The 24,261-nt window shown below is 34.2% G+C and overlaps 1 protein-coding gene across 1 annotated transcript in view; it reads right to left on the bottom strand.

The window, feature by feature from the left end:
• Positions 1 to 24,261, bottom strand: part of LOC129222414 (cell adhesion molecule Dscam2-like) — a 395,853-nt gene that overhangs the window by 70,775 nt on the left and 300,817 nt on the right. Inside the window, exons 8-10 of the mRNA XM_054856925.1 lie at positions 11,242 to 11,652; positions 6,058 to 6,219; positions 3,472 to 3,756 (exon numbers count right to left, since the gene is read on the bottom strand). Coding sequence (XP_054712900.1) covers positions 3,472 to 3,756; positions 6,058 to 6,219; positions 11,242 to 11,652 — 858 coding nt within the window. The remainder of the gene's footprint in view (positions 1 to 3,471; positions 3,757 to 6,057; positions 6,220 to 11,241; positions 11,653 to 24,261) is intronic.

The following is a 24,261-nucleotide window of genomic DNA, read 5'->3' as shown; positions in this document are numbered from 1 at the left end:
TCAAAAAGGAAGAATATTGTGTTATATATATATATATATATATATATATATATATATATATATATATATATATATATATATATATATATAAAGCACATTTAAAAAAATAAGTTCACATTATTAGAGTAAGATATGATAAAACATTAAAATAATGTTTTTAAAATGTTTAAATGTATAACCATTAGGGGGGTTAAAATAAGGAATACTCAACTCAAAACGGGGCACATCGATTAGATTTGCTTCTAGACGGTGAAAAGTGCTTCAAAATAAAGCTGACTAAGCAAAGAAATAAAAATCGAATTGAATTGCTGTCAAAACAATAACATACAGTGAGAATTTTATTCTAACTGCAATAATTTTTTAGTTATTGTTTGAGGGAAAGTCGTTGTAGTATTAAGGGATTTTTTTTTAAATTACATCACTCTGAAAGTAACCAAAGAGAAAAATCTAGTGTAACTGGACTGTGTGTCACATACAGTGTGTTTCCGTTAATTGTTTCAAAACGCTTTAGAGGCGTTGGGTTCATCGTGACGACTCGAAATCAATGGGGTGTCGGAAATGCTTTCCTGAAGCTGTGATGTACACATAAGCACCGTAAAGAAAATAGGCCGTCAGTGAGCATTTATTTTAATATTACATGTAAAGCAAACGTACAGTGAGAATTTTATTCTAACTACAATAATTTTTTATTATTATTTGAGGGAAGGTCTTTGTAGTATTAAGGGAAAATTATTTTTTTTTAAATTACTTCACTGTGAAAGTAACCTAAGAGTAACTAGACTGTGTGTCACATACAGTGTGTTTCCGTTAACTGTTTTAAAACGCCTTAGAGGCGTAGGGTTCATCGTGACGACTCGAAATCAATGGGGTGTCGGAAATGTTTTCCTGAAGCTGTGCTGTACACAGAAGCACTATAAAGAAAATCGGCCGTCAGTGAGCATTTATTTTAATATTACATGTAAAGCAAACGTGTTAAAAAAGCAAAAGCCACATGGGTCAAAGTGAGTGTTCAAATTTTTCCATCAGTTACGATGCACAACTCACATCTCCGGTTCATGGAACTCCAAGCAGTCTGGAGTCGAGTGATGTTAAAATCAATTTTTCTGAGGGTATACTCCCAGTAATCCATTACGTACAGTATGTGCATGCGATCATGCACATAATATGTCATAATGTGAACATTTTTGAAGCTCGAGGGTACACGTTACGTGTGTCCTCTGTCTGGAGTACTCCCAGCATAGCTTAAATTTCTTGGGTCGATAAATCATGTCTGACCCCGCATTGCTATATGAATTCAAAGTGTGTTTCCCTGTGTTTAAACGCAGTCGTTTTTATTTATTTATTTATTTATTTATTTTTGGTCGGTAACGTCACTATATTCATAATACATTTAACGACGTTTTTTGAAGGAATGATTATACGACTATTAAGTAGTAAATAGTTTATTTTTGTGTGAAAATTATAAATACGTAAACAAGCATTATTGATTAAAATGTAATACTTTTGTTGGATAGTTTTTAGTGAGTAGATGTCTAACTTTTAGTGCAACGCAAACTATTCAGAATTTTAAGAAATTCTATTTAATTGGTCCCCCCCACCAATTCAACTTACGACACTTATAGTATACTCCAATTCCGACCCGGGCCTCGTAAAGAGCCGGATTCCTAACTTTCGACTAGGCTGACATATCCTCTCGTCGACCCTGGAGGAACTACAGAGTATAATTTAGATAAATGTAGTTCTCTCTATTTGGGGTTTGTGCGTGTTTAAGAGAAAAAAATAACTGCTGATTTTACTAGTATAACTCAAAATCGTTGTTTTAAACAAACAAAAAAAGGCGGGGGGGGGGGAGTCGGGTGGATAGAATTTCCAATGATATTGTGATAATTCCAGCATACAAATGGTAGTAAATTTTCTTTATCGTATTTGAATCAGCCGAAATGCTGGAGGCAAGAAATATACGTAATCACCATACTAGATTTTCTACTTGAATGTATCAAAAACAATTACCATAACTTTTAAAATATTTAGTTTTTACAAATACAAATAAAATAATAAGAGACCAAAGCAAAACATTTGCTTCGGGGCAACAAAGTCTGCATTGAAAACTAGATTTTGAAGTTTCGGAAGGAAAGTTGAGTGTTAGAATGAAAAATGTAACAAAAATAAAAATCTCCCTTAAATCTACGGAAGTTTGCGTGATCTTTTCTTTGTGCTTATAAAGAAGAAATTAAAATGCCCCGCCGAAAACTTGGGTATGTGCCAAGTATAACCAATGCTGAAAACACCATTCCATATTTAACAGGGAAGAAAAGTACCAGAATAGATAAAACTGAATAATGAAGGGATGTGCAGGAAAAGAATATGAATATGTTTCTATGTATACGTAGTTTCTGGGGACCACATGGGTTTTTAAGTAATAATCCATAAACAAAGGGAAACTCCTCGTCCACAAGAGTGATGACGCACCCCTCCCCCTCTAATGCGACGGAGTACCACCAGCTGGAACAAGACTGCCTCCCCACCTCCCCAAAAAAGGAGACATACACTTTAAACACCTGTCTAAAAATTTCAAAAGCGCAGTTGACGCCATGGACTCTTCCTTGCAGGCACCCCTGGTTATCACACTCATACAATATTGTAAAACAGATGGAAAATCACAGACAGTTATGATAAACATGCGTAAAAGATTTAAAATATGTACAATCTTACTACTCATGCAGTTTAAACAAGAACAAATGCTTCTATTTTATCATGCACTGGAATGAATATAGTGTTCATGTATATAGACTCAGCTAAATGATGTAGTTTTGAGTTAAAATGGATTGAAGCAGGTGTGAATTGTGCCTTCTCCCAAGAGCAGACCAAGGGCGAAACCCCAAGTATCACAAAAACCGCTGACCTCCCCACCCCCACCCAATCTCCATAAATAATTCCCTACAGGTCAAAAGGTCGAATCTTCTCAACGATACCCCCTCCCCCCTCTTGTGGACATGCCTGACGTTTAAGTGAAATGCATTTTACTTGAATATTTTCAGCAACCTAATTGATAATAACTAAAGTTTTTTGTTGTTGAAATGACGGATCACTTTATAGTTCTAGAAATACTTTTATGTAAAATATAGTCAGTCACATTTATGATTTTGATTATTCAAATTAGTTTGTTATTTTAAAAACGTACATTTAAAAATGATGCATGCAAAAGTAGTTTTAACGCAAAAAAGTGCACATGCTGTAAAAGAGGAGAGAAGAACATAAACAGTTAGTGTACATGCTATAAAAGAGGAGAGAAGAACAGAAACAGTTAGTGCACATGCTATAAAAGAGGGGAGAAGAACAGAAACAGTTAGTGCACATGCTATAAAAGAGCAGAGAAGAACAGAAACAGTTAGTACACAATACACATGCTGTAAAAGAGGGGAGAAGAACAAAAACAGTTCGCGGATGTTACTGCATTGGATATAACCATACCATGAATTACCATTGAAGCAGTGTGGCTAACAGTGCCAGCATCATTTTCTGCCACACAAGTATAATTCCCCCGATGGTGCAGGGCCAAGGATTCAAAAAGTAGAGTTGAGGAGTAATCAGCTACTTCACTGGAACGGACGCCAATGTTTTCCGGGATGGGGCGTCCATCTTTAAACCACCGTATCTTGAAGGGCAAATCTCCGCTGCTAACAGTACACAGCACAGATGCTCGCTGACCTTCCCGCAGTGATTTGGGAAAGATGAACGGTTCAATCACAGGTTTCACTGAAAATATTAACAAACACATATACAATAAATACAAATAGTTGCATTGACTTAAAGATACAAATAATGGAATTTTATAATGTTTCTCGTATTTTTTAAGTGAATCAAATCAGTATAATATTATTTTATAGTTTTGCAGAAACCTGTCTAAATGCGACAACAAAGCATCAAGATTGGTGACCACACATCAGGCATGACTAAGCCACTAAGTAATAGTCGTTAAAATGCAAAAATTTTGCATTTAGATCAGGGCCGATCCTAGCAGGTGTGCAGAGTGTGCGCCGCACAAGGGCGGCCAAAGCAAGGTAATCCAAAATTGTCAACAAAGGTAATCCAAAATTGCGGGTTTAAAATTTCAGTTTCGGAGATTTTTCGGGAAGAACGCCGATCCTTCCTAAGCTACGGTCTTAAAAAATAGCTTCAATTTGATTTCAATTTTGAAAGAATTTTAGGAATGAACTACAACATTACTTTCATCTAAAGTCTCGAAAAAGTTCCTAAAATTGCGATATTTGACATAAATTTTGAAAATTTCACCATGCACTTTGAATATACTTGACTCTTTTGTCCTTGCAACCAAACACAACTAAAGATTAACTAAAAATATTTTTCATATGCCAATTTCGATAATTTTCTTGGAGCAATCCTCCTTCCTCCCTTGAACCCCTGACACCTTCCCCCATGCTTCCCCTTCCTCCGTCCCATCTCTGATGTCCCGAAGAAAGACTATGAAATGCGTTTTTATGACTAGCAAATTTTGGTATCTATTACTTTCTTCAAAGATATAAATTATACCAAAGGAGTTTCTTACTATAAATTTTTTTTTCCTTTTTATAAGATCATTCTTCTGCCCCTCCCCCTTTTTTTTAAATTTGAACTTGGCATAGAAATTTAAAGAAAGATTTATATAGACGTTAAAGATTAGTCAAAATATGCAAAATATGACAAATTGTGTCTTGAGGGACGGCATATTAGGTCTTTGCACACGGGCGGCCGACACCCTAGGATCGGCCCTGATTTAGATTAGACTTTTGATATTTCTAAAGAATAGGATATTCCGCATAACTGTTTGGTGATATTTTCTTCCAGGGTGTAGGAAGCCCATTTTTCTAGAGTGCAAAAAGATCAGCCTTTTTACTTCCTTTTACAAAAAGGGAAGTAAGTATTCGCGAAAAAATTTTCACTCAAAAATAGACGAATGAAAATTGAGTTTTTTTTTCGACTCGACCACACGTGGATAAGTGCCTAAGAACGTATAGACACGCAAAATATCCATAATGATGATTCCCGAGTTAATTACAACGAATTTTCTAGTGACGTCTGTATGTACAGGCGTATATGCGTATGTATGTTGCACAACTCAAGAACGGTAAGTCCTAGAAAGAATTTGGTACGTAGACTTCTTGTGGGGTCTAGTTGTGCACCTCCCCTTTTGGTTGCATTCGGGTGTTTCTAAAGGGGTCCTTTGCCCCTTTTTGGGGGGAAACTCAAGTGGTGTTATAATTTGGCTGACATTTGGCGATATATCACCAATATTTTGGTCGTCATGTTTTGTCGCCAACTTGGCGACAAACTTGGCGATTTTTTTTTTTTAAATTTGTTTCAATTTGGCCACTGTTGGTGATATTTAAAGAGTAAACTATTGAATCACATTAAAATTGCCATCAATGGAGAAATGACATTAAATTGGAGTAAGTCATGTGATGCAAACATCAGCTCGTTTGCCTTTTGTTTTTAATACTTCATATTTTAATTAAGTTCACATAAGGGGAAGAGGAGGAGAATATTAATTCATTCTTTATCTTAGTCTTCACTAGAAATAGTGTAATCAGCGCTTTCCTTTAAGTATGACTAAAGAACTAAAAGTTTTCCCTTAAACGTATAAGTTGATAAAAGCGAAAATGGTGTGGGTCAATTGTTTTTTTTTTTAATATAACTGTTGTTTGCATTCACACCGTGAGAAATTAGTTAATTCCCCATTTTTCTTCATGCAAAAGTGGTGTAAGTGTAACCTATTTACCTATTGACAAAATTCGTAAATAGGAATAGCAGTAGTGTTTTGAGCCGAAGTGGCTAAAAAACCATTCAATTAATCAAAATCTTAAGTGCAATACATCGACCGTCTAATTATGCTGAAGGGTCGTTCTTGTTATGGGTTCATCAGTCAAGAATGAATAGTAACTAATTTGGAGGAAGATGTCATGTCAATAAAGACTCAAAATCTCGTGTACTTAACTTACATCACTGTTGCTCTGAACAGATCATGTAATATAAAACGTGATTGGAAAAAAAATCAAATACCTTGGACTTTAACGACTACCGTGCTTTGAGCAGTTTGTCCAACTCGGTTTGTCGCCACACAAACGTATGGTCCTTGATCTGTGGCTCTTTCAACGTGGTGAACCTCCAGCGTTCCGTTGTCATGGGATTTTTGACGATGATTGTATGGCAATCGAACACCAGCTGTTTACAAAAAAAAAAGCACTAAGTTAAAAAGTGCAAATGTACACAAGATAAGATACATAAATACCTTTGTGCTGAATATTAAAGTAAGAAATAACAACGTAAAAACGCACAAGTTACAGATTACTTAAATATATATTGCTCGACATTGCTAGTATTGCTCGACATTCTCGGGATTCGAATCACTCTTCTAATTTTAACTCTATTCAGAATATCCAAAAATGACCTAATTCATCAGATCTTGACTTTCGGGAATCTTTCCATATTTTGAGGAACAGTTCTAACTTAGTTAGTGATCTTAAAGCAGTTCCGTATTTTTCCAATGTGTGGCTCCCATATCTTTAACACTGTCCTTTCCCCTTCCATTTTTTCTATTTTGCATATATTTTTTATTATATTTATTTTTCCATTCATTTTTATCTATCTTGCTTTGTTTATTTTGAACTTTTTTTGTCATGGGTTGACATCCCCCCCCTTTTTTTTTCTTCTATTTCTATTTCTGTTTTCCTTTTCCGATTTTTTTTTTGTTTATTTCTTTTCCTGATGTTATTTCTTCCACATGCTTTTCCTTTCTTGCGGTTCACGGTTATTGATATTTTCTTTTTATTTTAGCTTTGGCTGAATCTTTGTCCAATTGAATTCTTTCTTTCGGCTTAACTGTGTCTTTGACAGAGCTCTTGCCCTTTGTTTGCATTTCTATTAGTTCTTTATTGGTTTATAATTTTTTCATCGGTGTTTGGTTAATCCGCTGAAGGCGTCCCTCGCAGAGCACGGTACTTCTACAACACGGTTTTGATTTTACACGGTACCAAATTTGCGATTATTATAACACGGTTTCGATTTTACACGGTACGAAACTTGATTTTAATACTTCATGGTTTCGATATAACTTGAATCTTATATTTCAAAAAGATGGAATTTCATTTTTGTTTAATACATTCTGTTAACAATTGATAACTCTAATAAGTTTTTTACTTTGTTTTTATGAAACTTTGTTTCGATATAACACGGTACACATCCCTTGATTTACATTATTTCTAAGTTTCGTATAACACGGTTTCGATGTAACACAGAACACGGTTTTAATATAACACGGTACAACTTATATAACCTGATTTTTCTCATGCACATACATAATTAGAATTAAAAATGAGTAAAAATGTTATTCTTAAAAAAGTCTCGTATAACACGGTTTCGATATAACGCGGTACATCTTATATAACCTGATTTTTCTCATGCACATACATAATTAGTATTGAAAATAAATAAAAATGTTATTTAAAAAAAAATTCGTATAACACGGTTTCGATACTACACGGTACATCTTATATAACCTGATTTTTCTCATGCACATACATAATTAGTATTGAAAATAAATAAAAATGTTATTTAAAAAAAATTCGTATAACACGGTTTCGATACTACACGGAACAAATTAACCTTCTTACGAGGAACGCCTGCATTTTTATCTTTTAAGCTGTTTGCTTATCTAGTTCTTGGCTTTTGTCGGATGTCTTTTCATCCATAAGCTCATTAATCTTTGCACTGAAAAATGCGTTCCTTGTAACGCCGAAACACGTGTCAGCAGTAATCTGTAATTTGTGCATTTTGACGTTGTTATTTCTTAATTTAATACATAAGATGCTTCAAAACATGAAAATTAAACAATAGATAAAAATTTTTGAGCCGTGAATTAAGAAAAAAAAAATTGTATATATTCTGTTTTTTTATTACTTTATTTTTAAGCAATTTTTCTATTGATAATTCAATGCAACTGAAACAATCAAATCTCTAATGGATTATATTTTCTTGCTAAAGATAATAACAATGTTTATTTGAAAGTAGTGTTGCATTTGCTGTAAGAAATAGATTGAACGATAAAATTATATTTATGATAAACATTTATTTTCTCCATTTTGCTCTTTGGTAGCTGAGCCAAAAATTTCAGTATCTATAGCTTGGTTTATTAAAAGCTTCATTCGAGATTTCTTATTACTTTAGGAATAGAGATATAAAAACGTTACACTTTCGTAAAGCACTTTAAAAAAATACGATTCAATTAAAATTGTTTTTCTTCATCATTTTAAAGACAAAATATTATTCTTACTTCTGTTTGGATCGTTTTCCTATGAATATAAAAAGTTTTCATCTCATCTGAGCTTAGGTTTTCCAATTACTGTTTCTAAACCACTTATGATTGCGTGATCAATTCAACTTAGCAATGTAATTGTGAATTTGTTTTCAAGAATAGATTTTCGCTTCTAAAAATATTATTTTTCTATGAAAACCCTTTGATTGCTTTTTATAAACTCTGGAACTTAATATCTTGAAAATCTTGATTGATTGGTTTTCTTGAAGATATTTCTTATTTTATGTATTCCTTATTATATATATATATATATATATATATATATATATATATATATATATATATATATATATATATATATATATATATTTAATAGCAAAGTCATTTCATTAACCTTTTTTATTTTGAAAATATAGTTGAACACATTCCTATTTGTTTTTCTTGTTATTTATTTATTTTTTTGAAATCAGCAGGTAATTTCCTCGTCAAAAAATTTTATTTTCAGACAGCATTTCTTTGATGACACCATAATGACGATCACTTTAGAAACTACGATGAATTTAAATATTTTTATAGATTTTCGTCCAAATGTTTACACTAGGGTTCATGTCTTAAATCTGTGACACATAAATATTAGTTCAAAGTACTTAAGGGTTTTAGGAAAGCTAAGGCAACATATCTTTTACGGTTATGTTTAACCTAGTTACAGTAATCACAAGAACTCAAAACGTATGAAGTTTGAATTGCATACACGTGTTTTGAGGAAACAAGGGTCCTCTTTTTACTGCAAACAAAAATGTATTTGAATTTTAAAAAAAGCTCTTTTTTAAAATTCAAATAGGGGTTCCTAACAGACTCGAAACGCGTGCTCAATATTCTAATTACTTTATACGCAAGAAATTTCTCCTTTGTGTTTCGCAACTATTACTAGAAGCTAAACATTACACTTATGTTTAACGATATGATCATTTCAATTTTTTTTTCCTTTTTTAGCCTACTCTCCCTGTAAAAGTCAAATAAAGAAGAAAAAAAGAAGAATTAGTGCTATCTAAAAGTATCGCTAAAAACAAAAACAGGAAAAAGTGAAAAATAAGTAAAATAATTAAATAAATATAGAAAAATTAAAAATGGAAAGTAGAGTATTGAGATAGGAAAAATGTGTGTCGGTTTTCCGTCTGCACCATCTCCCTTAATAACTTTTGAGTGAATAGTCCAATTCGAATAAACTTTTTTTTGTTCAAAAGATCACGACAAGGACACCTCATTCTTATTCATTTTTGATTTCAACAATTTTTCTTTCAATTTTGAACAGTTCAAATCCCTTAACATTAGCTCCTGACTGAAAGTCAATGTATAAAATCTTATTGATCCCGAACTTAAAGGAAGATTTTCCACTTTTTGATTTGAACCATTTTTTGTTCAATTTTGAGCAGTTCAAATCCCTTAAAATTAGCGCCTACGGAGAAACTGAAAGTCAATATATAAGATCTAATAGGTCCCGAACTTAAAGGAAGATTTGCTTCTAACAAACTTTGTTCGAAATAACTCTTGATAACCAACTCCCGACTCAACTTTTAGAATTTTCGGGCAGTCCCTATCTTGCCAAATCAGTCGGACTTGGACTAATTTGGCAAGACAGGGACTGCCAAAGGACTTCTTAGCTTTGGCAGATACAGACACGGAGTGAAAATGACTGACTCCAACTTTTGAAATTTTAGCATATTCGACTCCGATTCCCACTTCTTTGTCCTGAAAGAAGTCCGACTCTGACTCCAGAAACATTGGCTGAGTTACGGACTTTGAAGGTTAATGACTCCGACTCCGAGTTTTTGAATACCAAATTTTACTGTGAAATAATTATCTTTGATATAGTTTGTTTCTATCTTCACTCTTAAGTTTTACTTTTTGTATTCTGTTTTCGGCAGCGGCTAATAATGAGAAATTCAGAGCTCTCTACGTTATAACACAAAATGCTGTGCAGACGATTTTTTTTCTTTTTTGTTTTGAGGATAATTATGATATAAATGTTTACATTTTATTATTTTTTTATTTATTTTAAAGTATATTCATTATTTTTTGGCAACGGAGGAAAAACAAACTTTTTTTTTGTTGATATAAAGTATTTATTTCAATCAGTTTATTATTTTTCATTATTTTTTTATTCTTTTAGAAAGCAATTAAAGATTTTTTAATGGAAAGAGAAAAATGTATGCATTAAATGCTTAGAGTAAAAGGTGTTACTACTTTTTTTGCTCGTTTATTTATTTTTTACACATTTATCCCTTTAGATGAACGAGGCAAATTTTGTTTCTAGAAATCATCTTAAAATGTTAAAAAGCTATGTTTGACATAATTTGCAGCATCCGCTAATTTAGAGAACATTGATGAAATACTAGAAAGCTGACGTTGGTATACGGGAAAGTAGGCTCGTTTAGTTCTGAACGGAGCTCCTTGTTTGTCAATTCAATGTTAATACTACAACATATTCAACACCATTGATATGCAAAGAACTAATTTAAATTCTTCTTCCCGAAAAAAGTACTAAGAATATTACACACTTCTCCATGACATTTAGATGAAATTATATGTTGAAAGTGTTTTACCGATTGGAATGCGTGGAAAAAAGACATATTGGTCTCGAAAAGGAATAGTTAAAAAAAAGGGGGGAGGGGGGGAGAAGTCTCCCACGTGTATTAATTGCTTTTTAAAATTGGTGCATTGTAAATAGTCGCAAATAAAACCAGTTAGAATAAGTGAACCGGTTTCAAGGACAATCGCTCCTTCGTCAGTTCCTAGCTGAGAAATGAGAAACCTTGTTATACGTGTTGAAATAATGAGAACCACGTCTAAAACCAATCAGGTTTCAGCATTTTGCTGAACACTGATTGGCCGTACAGACAATGGAATATGCAAATTAAAATAATATTGATTACCTCTTTCCCAATGTATATTTTCCAGCGGATATCCAGCAACGGGACATCTCAGCACCAACACATCTCCCGCCACAACAGTCACATTCCTGGCCCGGCGAACAACCACTGGCGGACCCATTACGTTTACGCGCGATTCGTGACTCACTTCGCCCACTCCATTATTGGCCACGCAGCTGTAATCTCCACCGTCCTCCGTTTTCACGTTACTCACGTTCACGAAGCTAACGACAAAGCCGTCCTTCGTGACATAGTCTCCAGTTCGGATCCGCAGGTTCTCCGGAATCGCTGCTCCGTCTAACCTCCAGACGATTTGGGGCAGTGGATTTCCCGACGCCACGCATTTCAAGGAGAGAGAAGGGCCTGGTTGGATGGTTTGTTCGTCAAAGGTTTCTTGGAACTCAGGGACGTCATCTAAAATATAAATTATGACATTAGAAAAAAAAAATGTTTTTTTTTTTTTTTTGCATTTAAAAATATTGTTACTATTGAATTAAATCATGCAAAATATTCTTAATGAACGCATTTTAATTAATAATAGCATATAATGTTTGGTAACAGAAAGAAGGTAATTACTTTTATACAGCTATACTGCAGTTTGTGCTAGGCACAAAAATCGTACCTGCAATTTTTGGCAAAATTGAGTTACAGTCACCATGCGGTTCTTTGTCACTTCTTTCACCTACATACAACGTTTTATGTTCATTTGTCAATGAGAAATATTTTTAATTTTTTAAGTTGTATCTGGATCAAATATAGTCACACAACATTAAACGGAAATTTCTCCTTTGGAACTTAACTGCATATACGACTTCTGTTCTTAGCACGGTATGAAATAAAACTAATGAAAATGAAGTAGGTACATCAAAGTTGTCTCATCTGTATGAAATACGTTAACTAGATATACAACTCCGGAATACATCAGAAAGTTCTTTTAACGAGAGAATATGGAAAAATAGTATTTTGGCCTTGGGCGTAATGCTATACTTTCTACAACTACTTCAGGAACTCTACACTAACTATGTGCGAGAAAGAATGTATGAATATTGACATAAGGCGATTTGGCATACATAAACAAGTATAAATTCAGTTCGAATTTTAAGTAGTACAATTACGGATTTTTAATGTAGGTTTTTAAACAAATCCACCAAAAGCCTGAATAACTTTTAGTAAAAGACTAAGAAACTCACCCATAGATTAAAGAATGATGCAGCTCAGTTAAAAGGTACATTTTATTTCAAGATACACGTAGTTAAAAAACATACTGTACTGATTAACACTAATTATTACAAAAATCAGGAAAATGTTGTAGAGCTTCTTTTTTTTAAAACTGTAATTAAAAGAAACAATGAAAACACAAATTCTAAAAGTAATAGTTTGAAACGCAGTTTCAAGACCAGCCTGCCCACGGCATAGATTATCTTTTCTGTGAAATGCGTTTTTAAACCGCAGTTTGGATAAATACCGCAAACCGAACAAGAAAGTTTTGGAGCAAATCATGCAACTGATAAATAACTCGTAAGACCATTAACAAAACGCAAATATACGGTACGAGTGGGCGCACACAAGACGTTTTCAAAGGAGCGGGGGGGGGGGGGGGGTCGACAGTGGCGGATACAGTCGGCGGGCAACCGGGCATCTGCCCGGTGGGCCGGTCATGCTTGGGGCTGATCAACTAGCAGCAAAGTCTTTCGGGCCTGTCTACTAACAGCAAAATGTAAATTTTACGCGCATGTGTTTAGAAAAACGCAAGTTCGCAAAACACAGCCTCAGCTCCTCTTTACGCATGGGCTAAAGCTTGCGGGTGGAGGGAGATAGGGCCGTCACAACAAGAGGGTGAGGGGGGGGTTCTGAAATGGGGCTGCCCAGGGCCTGATTACCGCACAGACTGACTAGGCCTAGGCCTGGGGCCCCATGTTCTTCAGGAGCCCCATATTTTTAAAAAAAATAGGCATGTATTAGAAAAATACACGTATTTTTAAAAAATAAAAAATTATGACTTATTAATTGGAAAAAACTTCTTTAAAAGGGAATTTTTAATCATTCTGCCAGTAACGAATTTACTTGGTCACGATTATGAGGGGGCCCAAAGAGGATTCATAAATGCACATAAGGGATTTATACATAGGTGTGTGATTAGACAAAGAGGCCTCCAAAAGTGCATTCGTACTTTAAAAATGTAAATCAAACACTGCATAGTCTTCAGGGGTCCTCCAAATTAATGTGGGCCTAGGGCATCACTTTTAGTTAGTCGGACTTTGGGGCTGCCAATATATTTTTAGTGGTATAATAAAAAATAAATGAATACATTTAAAAAAAAAAGGAAACCTTATCGGTTGAAAAAAGTTAAAATATTTTTGGACGCTTTTATTTATAAATGACAATTCACAATTGCTATAAAATGCAACTTACAACAAGGGCCGACGTGAGGTCATGACAGCTTAGTTGAAGAATAGGGGCCCGGCTCGGAATTGAACTCGTGCAGAGGGTAAAATATCCTAATTTTGAAAGGTGTAGAAGGAGGTTTGTGAAAAAATGGACCTTTGTCATTTTTTTCCCGGATCCGCTTTTGCTCTCGGCGACCCTGTTTTCAACAATTGGAATAAAAGTGACAAAATATTTTTTTCTGTAAAATTATTTAAAAATATGCAATCTTAAAATACCATTGAGGAGCATCCAGTTTCGAAAATTTGCTGGAGGAAAGTATGCGAACCTCTCCCATTTTTTTTTAACATTCCTAAAGATGGTCTAAAACTGTGTTCTTAAATTAACAGTATCAAAAATTTTCTGGGAAAGTGCCCCGTCTCCTCCTCTCTCTCAGCGTATCATCAATGAAGAAAGTTTTAAATCTCGTTTTTAGTGCATCAATTTCGAAAAATTTTCGGGAGGAGCCTCATGAAAACTCCTTTTCCTAACATCACTGAAGGTCAGCAAAAATTTCGTTTTTGGAACTTAATTTTCGAGTATCTGCCGGTGTCCCAGTCTTTACCAAAAAAAGGCTTTTAAGACTTCAATTTGAAAATTTTCTGATGGATGGTCTTGGAATCTATCTCGAATCAAAATCACCAAAGATCTTCTAAAACTGCGTTTTCAGAGCTAATATATTTTTAAAAATTTCATAGGAGAGCCCCCGGAACCGCTCTTCATACCATTTACTCGAAGATTTTTTAAAATTCTGTTTTTGGATTTCCACTTCTGGAAAATTGCAGCAGGAGAAACCCTGAACCTACGCTCCTCTAATATCACCAAATATTGTCTAAAATTGAGTTTTTAAGACTACAATTTTGAAAATTTTCCGGGGGAGAGGCCCCCGGACCCCCCTATTTCAGACTCAATGTTAATCTTTCAATTAAGTTTATATTGCTAATACTTTAATGACTCCCAAAAGCCAGAAAGCTAAGTCCACTCTCTCACTCGCTCTTTGTATCGATACATGCGTTTGCAAAAATATTAAGGTGCTGCCAAACTCGTACCCGACCCCTCCCACCAGGTTTTTGACCTCGCATCGAGTCTGGGGGTCGTCAGGATATAGCAGTATAAAAAAGGGATTGTTTATGACAGGGCCCAGTAATGTATGTTTGTGTCGAGGGACCCATCACGTTCTAAGTATGCCCTAGTCTTTCCCCCATGAACATAGCTAAATTAGTTTCATATAACAGGGCAGGGCAATTAAGTTACTTGTTATGACTGCAGAAAAGGACATACATGCCAAGCAGTGTTATTATTAAGGAAATTTTGAGTCTAGTTCCGGGCATTATAAAATTACTTAAATGTACAATTACAATCACAATTTTCCCCCAAAATAAGGTTTAGCTAATACTGTATCAATTTATTCACCATTAAAGCGCAGAAGTGTTCATATCTGTTAAATTTTGTTTAAATAAAACATATTTAGTTGTTAAGAATAATTTTCTCATATTTAAGTGCTATCCCAATCATTAGGTAAAATTTAATATCTATAAGAGCTATGGGGCCGCTACACCTCCTAATGCCAGGGCCGATTTTTTCAACCAATCCGCCACTGGTCGAGAATTGAAGTTCCAACAGTCTCATACCATAATAAAACACGACGCCAAATATATTATTTTGATTTCACCGACTGTCAGGGAAAAATACGCAATATTTTTTTTTTTTTTTTTGAGAATTACTGCGCATTAGTAAATAAAATAAACAAATAATAACAAATATTTAATTAAAATATAAGATATCATAAGATTTATTTTATTTGATGTATTTACTTTTCTCATTGTCTTTACTAATAATAAAGCTGAAAGTCTCTCTGTCCGGAGGATGTCTGCAGGATGTCTGAAGGATGTCTGTGACGCGCATAGCGCCTAAACCGTTCTGCCGATTTTCATGAAATTTGGCACAAAGTTAGTATGTAGCATGGGGGTGTGCACCTCGAAGCGATTTTTCGAAAATTCGATGTGGTTCTTTTTCTATTCCAATTTTAAGAAAAAAAATATCATAAGATGGAAGAGTAAATTACGAAATTATCATAACGTGGAACCGTAACATGGGCACAAGCCAATTGGCGAGATACGAAATTATCATAACGTGAAACCGTAAGATGGGTACAAGCCAACTGACCAGAAAATTCACCATACATTATTTGTAAATATACAGGCGAACCAAAAGATCTTTTGATTTTTCTATTGCGGGCAAAGCCGTGCGGGTATCACTAGTTAAAAATAAAATAGCGAAGCAAAATCACCATTAAGGAACAATAATATTTACGTACAACTCGATTTTGCAGAAGGAAAAAGTGATATATATATTTTTTCATTTATAAAATCTGAAATTATTGTTTCCTTTTCTTGGAATTATTTTAAGTACTACATACATAGGATTACCATCAATCAAAAAACTCAAGGGTGATGGGAGGGATCCGGAGCCCTTGGACCCTCCCCCCTTGTGTGCGCCACTGCGCGTCCCATTTTTCTAATATATTCCGTTTAACAGCAAAATATTCAATATAAATGTTATGACCGGTAGCAGTTTAGTCTTTGAACGTCTATGCTTTATAGTGAGTAACAATTTAAACCACAGTGAAATATTTCCTTTTATTTTGCAGATGCTCTTCACATTTCAAATCCATCTAAATAAATTTTCAAAACTATTCATATATCATGAAATTTTGATATCCACAACTATGGCAGTCGTTTTCAAATCCATAACATATTTAACTGAAATGTAAAACAAACCATACACATAAAAAACTTCACACGAACGCGTTAAAATGAATTATGTCTGTTTGATCGCACAAATTCTTTCACTTGAAACTAAATTTTGAAGCCATCGCATCAATCAGGATATGACTCGAATTAAATTAAAATTTTTGCTCCATTTTTTCTGAAAAATATGCAATTTTATTCAAACTGCAAGCTATTCTTTCTTTCTGCCAGACACGAAAGTTTTGTTTCTCCCGTCGAAGCATTTTTGTAATATGCAGCGGCATAATGCGCCATCGATCATTCTGGCACGTGCCATAAACATTTTAAACAATGCCTATCTGTTTCAAAAAGAAACAGAGAGAGTTTTGTTTCGTATTCTGTTTGGATTAAAATTATACGAAGAAATTGTATTCAGGTCCCTAGATCAAATGTTCATTAATTTTCAAAACGGTAAAGAGTTTTTAAATTATTATTTACTAGAAAACACAAGGTATGACAAGTGAAACGAGCTGACGTGTGCATCACATGACTTCCTTTTACTCCAATTTAATGTCATTTTCCCATTATTGGGAAATTTTAATGTGATTCACTAGTTTACTCTAAATATCACCACCAGTGGCCTAATTAAAACCAGATTTTAAAATAAATCGCCAAATTTGCCGCCAAGTTGGAGACAAAACTTGGCGATATATCGCCAAGTGTCCGCCAAATTATAACACCACTTGAGTATCCATCGAAATTAACAATGATTTCCTCCAAAAAGGGGCAAAAGACCCCTTTAAAAACACCCGAATGCAACCAAAAAGGGAGGTGCACAACAAGACTCCACTAGGAGTCTTCGAACCAAATTTCAGCTTTCTAGGACATACCGTTCTTGGGTTATGCGACATACCTACGCAATTACGTATATACGCACATATACGTAGGTACGGACGTCACGTGAAAAGTTGTTGTAATTAACTAGATGAATGTCAAAATGGATATTTCGAATGTTAAAACGTTCTTAGGCATCCGCGAGTGGTTGAGTTGAAAAAAAAAAAAAAAAAAAAAAAAAAAAAAAACTCAACATTAATTCGGGGATGAACAAAATGGAAATTAAGGCTGAATTTCGAGTGGAAAATTTTTTTTGCGAATACAATACCTCCTTTTTTGTAAAAAAAGGAAGTAAAAATGTCACTAAGTAACGCCATATTTTTTTTCCTGTGACCCAACTGTAGCCCAATAAGAATAGCTAACATTATTATGAATCTGAAATTCTCACACCGAAGACACCGTAGGGTCGGGTGGAGGATATGATCCAGTGCTGCATACACTGCACATATGTGCACGAACTGTGCGCAGGAGTGACCAAAAACAAAAAGTTACGACTTACCAGAACGATTGATATTTGCCTCATTTCCATTGAAGTAAACATGACGCTTTTGATAATGCTTTTGAGTTTATTAAAAGAGATTTTATTTGTTTCTTTTTTATGGACGATACAGTGTTTTTTCAATTTGTCTTAGTTTGATAATAACTTTTGGCGTTTTTTTTATGGTTGGTCGTATTAGGGACCCCTGTTTCTAATAAGACCATTGCACCAGTTTTATTTAAACTGCTAAGAAAGATAATTTAAACTTTAAATATTCACTAAAAATGATTTTTTTTACTTATTTTCCGTGAGTTATTTGAAGAATGGCGGAAATAGGTGGACGAGAGCTTGCTGAACTTAGTCACATGACCCATGCAGGGTCATCAAAATGGTGTTGTTTTGGTGAAATACAGCATCCTTAACCACTAGACCACATAAGACTCGTTTTTGTACCCTAGTTTCAAACAAGTGGTAAAATCTGTAAATATTGAGGCAGTTTGGTTCAATGCATGGGCAATTATTTTAATGCTACGCAACAGTGTACTACTGGCAAAACTACTGGCAGTGTACAACTGGTCTGAATCCAGCATTATTGTTATTAGAAAGTCCATGTTGCTTAAATGAAATTTAATAGGGTTGTTTCCTTCAGTCAAAAGAAGTACTTTTTGTCACTGAAATTGATAAAATAAGCAAAAAAAAATTACATGGACCCAGAAAATACTTTCATTTTCCCAACAGTTATTTTTTTTTAAATGTCCAATCTTAGAAACGTGGTGTTGATGACATCACAAGAGATGCTCTTTGGCGCACCTTTATACTGCTTTTCCACGTTATGATAATCAATAAGCGAGTTAAAATTGCGCTCTACGCTTGCTATCAAACATATCGTTGTCAATACACGTGAGTAAAGATGCGAATTAAATATTTTGGTCTATGAATGGCAACACTGAATGGCATTTCATCATTTGTGATGTCTTTGGCAGAAGCATAAGTAATGAAAGCGCACCGATTTAAGTATATTTTTTTTAATATTAAACTTGAACAAATTATTTTAAGAAATGGTCAGATTCTATGCTTTAAGCATGATCTTTCAAAAAAAAAAAAAAAAAAAAAATCCTTTTAAAATTTTGGAAACGACCCCATTGTTTTATTTTACTTTTATTTATTTGTTTACTTTTGCCTGCTTGAACTCTATTATCTGCCCCTTAACAGATATGAACGTGGAAAAGTTAAAATTCACCTGAACTGCAAAAGGTATATTACGCAAAAGAACAACCATAAACTTGGAGAAATATTTGAATAAAAATGAAATAAGCTAAACGTTCCACATTAGAAAGAACTATATTTATTAACTTAAAAATCATCCTTAAAGTATTGAAACTTTTCAATGAATAAATCATGGCTTTAATAAAATCCATTTTTGCTACGTAGAGGAAAAAAAAAAGCAATCTGGATTATACCATCACCGGAATCTCTCTCAGCTTTTACTGCACCCATCATAATTCCCCAATCTAATCTGCTTTTGAGCATTTCATTTTCTATAATGCAACATCATGGAAAGTTCGAAAGGTACGCAATCCATTTATATTCCAGGGGACTTAAGAAATTCTTAATGAATATGGATTAATGCAAATAACTTGTGGGAAAGCGTGGGCTAGTCTTGTGGGACAGAGATCTCCTCGGAGAATACAGGAGGAGTGAACAAATTTCACTCCATGGAAAGAAGAAAATTACCTTTTGCCATTTTTAAACTTTCTTAAAAACCAAAGAACAAGAATGGAGTTCGTCTCTGGATGGAATGAAAAGCACAGAAAGGGAAAAGAAGAAGAAAAAAGTGCACTGAAATGAGTTTTTAAGTGAAATTTGAATACATTTCGAAAGCACTGATGTGAAATTTTGTAAGCAAATGGATATTTTTCTCTTTAATTTTACAAAGAAAGAAATCTTCAATCGCGTCTGTGGAAATACCGATGGCAGATAGCTTCCAAAGGGAAATTCATTTTGTTTTGAGTTATTTATTATGTTTTCCTGATTTGATTCTTCTATTCCTTTGGGGATGTCTTTAAAACGGGAAGGTATATCCACACAGATCATGCTTTTTGATGGTACCTTTGAGATTTGTATGATCGCATTTGATTTTTTTATTCAGCGTAATCTCAAAAGTAATTAAAAGTCTTTCTTTTCCGTATTGACGTGAGAGAACGTAACATATACTCAACATTTAAAAAGTATAGTCTTTCAATGTATATTCTATTCATTTTGAGCAATTATTAGATTAAGATTTTATTCTTTACTTTGGACTTGAACTTGCAAGCTGAAGTCTGTTTTACTTTCCTGCTCTACTTAAATTATATTATTTTTCCGAATTTTATTCCCCTTAAACTTCGTATTTGTAATACAGAACGCACAATTTTAACAATTACCAAATTTTTTTGTTTCTAAGGGACGGAATTGAAATGTCAACCACTATAAAGAACAATAAAGACTTGATTTTACTGTACAAAAGATCCATTTGTGAACAAATTTTAAAAAGTTCAAAGATCATCCAAATTGACTTCATCATTATTGAAAGAAAATACTTTTACACGAAGATTAAATAGAATTTGTAATAAATATATTCATTCAAATATTAGGCAACTTATTCAAAAAGATATTTTTCTTTTTTTTTTAATAGTATAATCTTTTTGAAACCGCTTTTTCGAAAAGAAAGGGTAATGATGTAAAAATGAGATATTTTATAAAAGTTATGTTATTGTACTACATTTATGCACTTAAAGAACTGACCCTATTAAAGAAGAAAAAGCAATACAATGTATGAGCAATATTAATGTTTTTTAATTCTAATGGAAATGTAAAGGGGTTTAGTTGACGGTAGTTTGCTCGATAAAACTGAATTCACAAAGACGGAATTAAAAACTATGTTTTTATAACCAAATAAAATCCAACACTTAAGTTAATTCAGTAAATTACCGCCCATTAGCCAGGGCTAAAGCAGAAATACGTGAAATACACCGCCAGCTCAGTCATTTCCAGCCGAGGACTGCAGTTTCGTGCTTATTAGCACTCATCAGCCCGGCATAGGAAAGTGACTGAGCTGGAGATGGAAAACCTCATAAGGAAGCCAAGAGTGCGAAACAAACTGGTAGCATCTTTTCCATCTCCGGCTCAGTCACTTTCCTATGCCAGGCTGATATGTGCTAATAAGCACGAAACTGCAGTCCTCGGCTGGAAATGACTGAGCTGGCGGTGTATTCCACGTACTTAAGTTAATGTTGTTGTGTGCCTGCTGGGCTGGCAATTTGGGGTGCGCTTCTTCACTTTTCCATCTGTACCATAGTTTGGTGTGAAGTCCGACATCCACAGTACACAAATGCCATAGGGACCCGTTTATAGGGTATGCAACCATTCACAGCACAACAACACAGAAAACATAAACACAAAGAATGGACAAGGACAGGAGAGAAAAAGCACTTCCATGCTCAAGCCGGGATTCGAACCCGGACTTTCCTGTCGCAGTCAGACTTATCTGACCACTAGACAAGACAGGCGACACTTCAGAGAGATATCAATGATAATCTTTATTACTAATAATAAAGCTCAAAGTCTCTCTCTGTCTGGATGTCTGTAGGATGTCTGTGACGCGCATAGCGCCTAGACCGTTCGGCCGATTTTCATGAAATTTGGCACAAAGTTAGTTTGTAGCCGGGGGGTGAGCACCTCGAAGCGATGTTTCAAAAATTCGATTTTTTCTTTTTTCTATTTCAATTTCCGGAGCAAAATTATCATAACATGAACTAGTAAATTACGAAATTATCATGACGTGGAATGGGAGAGCGAATGAACATAGCCAATTGGCGATAAATTCGTCATCCATAATTTGTAAATATACAGGCGAACCGAATGACCTTTTAATTTTCAACTACGGGCTAAGCCGTGCGGTACCACGAGTAACAGATATAAATGAATAACGATAAATCAAAATGAGCATTCGTAGCTGTGCTGTCAATTACCTTACAAAAATGATATTATTAAACGTAAAAGTGCCTTCGTAAAACTTCAAATACCATTTTAACATTCAGTGTAAAAATAAATCCCTTCGCCGATACATAAACTGTTAAGCAATCCATTAAAACTGAGTTTTAAAACTGTTTCTCACAAAAGTGATATGTAGTTGAAATCGGTATTGATATTGTAATGTCCAGTATATGGCACAAATAAGACTTTTTTTAAACTTTCAAATTGGTGAATTAAATCAAGAAAATCATCCAAAACGTAAGCTATTAGAAAGTTTTGACCTAAGTAATTACAAAACTCAACTCGATAAATCTGCGATTGCTTAGGCTCTGGCTTAAAATTTATTTGTTAACTTTATAATTGCTGAATTATTCGCAACTCCAGAACTCGAATATGCTAACTTGAGGTGATTAACAATACTACCGAAAAGTGTAAAACATTCCATTCCACGTGTTTTCTTTGCGGTAAATTACAGGCTTCAGATAGTTTATGGAGTAATGTGATTTCAGAAGAATAGAAAAGAAAGCTTCCTACAAACACGAGGAAAAATTAATGACATTCACTAAGCGTCAAAGCAAGTTGCAAGTTACGACATTTGTTTGTTTTACCTTTTTCATCCGCCATTAGACAGTCGCGGCAGCGCCCCCTATAGTTTATTGGAATTGCGAATTAATTTGTGTTCTCAAGCAATGATTAGACAACATCTCCCACTCGAAACACAGAACGAGTAAAAAATGCTTATAAAAATAAGTTACATCAGTATACATTTCATTATGACGTCCAAAGTATTTGAGTGACTCTCATTTCACCACACTTACGACGAAATTATTGCTTCATAACATTTCATCTACTTACTAGAATGCAAATGCCATGGAAATGTAAGGATTATCAATGCGATCTAGACGGAGCAATATTTATCCACTTATACCCATTACAGCATCAAGTTTCATTAGAGTGGGCATTAAACCTGGAATTTATATCACTTAACATGTCAATGCGTTTCAACTATTGCTATATTTGGCAAAATGCATTTCACAACTTTAGGCTTCGTTTTTTGCGGTCTAACGAAGACAAAAATATTGGAAGTTTTAATACATTTCACTGCAGAGGAGTTTTTCTAAAAAAAACTGTACATTCTTAACACGAAATGGTTGCATTGAAGGACATACTATTATTTCCCATTTATTATTATTATTATTTTTTTTTTTTTGAATATTATTCAAAACAGTTTTCATATCTAATTAATAAGAATCAACTCAAATGTTAACCCAAAACGTATCCAAAGTTACAATAAAATTAAATACATGAATTTTAATAGACTGATCAATTGTTGTACAAAGCACCCCACAAAGAGTTCAAAACTGTTTGGTTTTTGTTTCGTTGCTTGAACTTTTTGAAGGTTCCTAGAAACATTATTTAAGTAATATTTTTTGACTCTGTAACGGACGTATTTTCTGAGATACGTCCGTTAAAGAGAAAAAAAAAAATTATAAAATAATGTCTATGGAAGTTTTTAAAACATGCATTTCATAGAAGTAGAGTCCATCTAAACTATTAAAATACTTTGAATCTGTGTATGTATGTGTCTATGTGTCCCCCCGTAACCCTATCTCCTCTACACAGGCAATGTCTGCTAAGTCGATACTGGTACCATTTGGTACAGGACATATAGGAAAAGCAATTCCGCCATGTCTCACTGTTCTAAATCTCAAGGAGCCGGATGTAAATGTCGGCATCCAGTCCTGAGGATGTCCTGACGACATCTAGGGATGTCCTGATACAATGTGCAACATTTAAATTATCAATTGTTACCCGTTGCAGGCGGCATTAAACCACTGCATTGACGAACTGGAGTTGGTTCATGAAGTGATCAGAGGATTTATCGCTCCCCCCTCCCTGTGTTTTTTAATAAAGCTTATGCAATGAAAAAAATATTTAACACACTTAGTTTTTGTTTTTCGTGTAAAAATTGAAACTGCTAACGTAGAATTTCCTTCATACGGATGAGTAAGAATGATAGTAACGGACGTTTGAAATGCTAATTCAGTTAAACGTGGATTCAAGCTCACCTTTAGTGTCTTTATTAAGTGCACCAATTGCGCAAAAAATAACTGAAATCCATTGTCCATTAAAAGTGCAAGAAACTTGTCGTGTTGCTAAAGTTATGGTTCATTTTAAAATAACAGTGACACGCTGAGTGTACCAGCAGCCAGTAGTTTCTGCTAGGGGACACGTCCATCACTCGCAACGGTCTTTGAGTACATAGAATTTTCTTTTATTAAACCCAGTGTAAATGCAGAATGGTACTGATGTAAGTCCATTAAATTTGCATGCAGAAAATTCCGAACTTTCTTATGACCTGAAACTTAAAAACGGGCGTGAAACCTTCCCCATATAATCAAAATTATGTGAAAAATGAGCTTAAAATTGGAATAGAAAAAGAACAAATTTAAATTTCCGAAAAAAATGTCGAGGTGCTCACTC

Source organism: Uloborus diversus, chromosome 5 (genome assembly GCF_026930045.1).
Source record: "Uloborus diversus isolate 005 chromosome 5, Udiv.v.3.1, whole genome shotgun sequence".
NCBI lineage: Eukaryota > Metazoa > Arthropoda > Arachnida > Araneae > Uloboridae > Uloborus > Uloborus diversus.
Note: the sequence above shows the minus strand (reverse complement) of the source record. Positions and strands in the feature narration are given on the sequence as shown.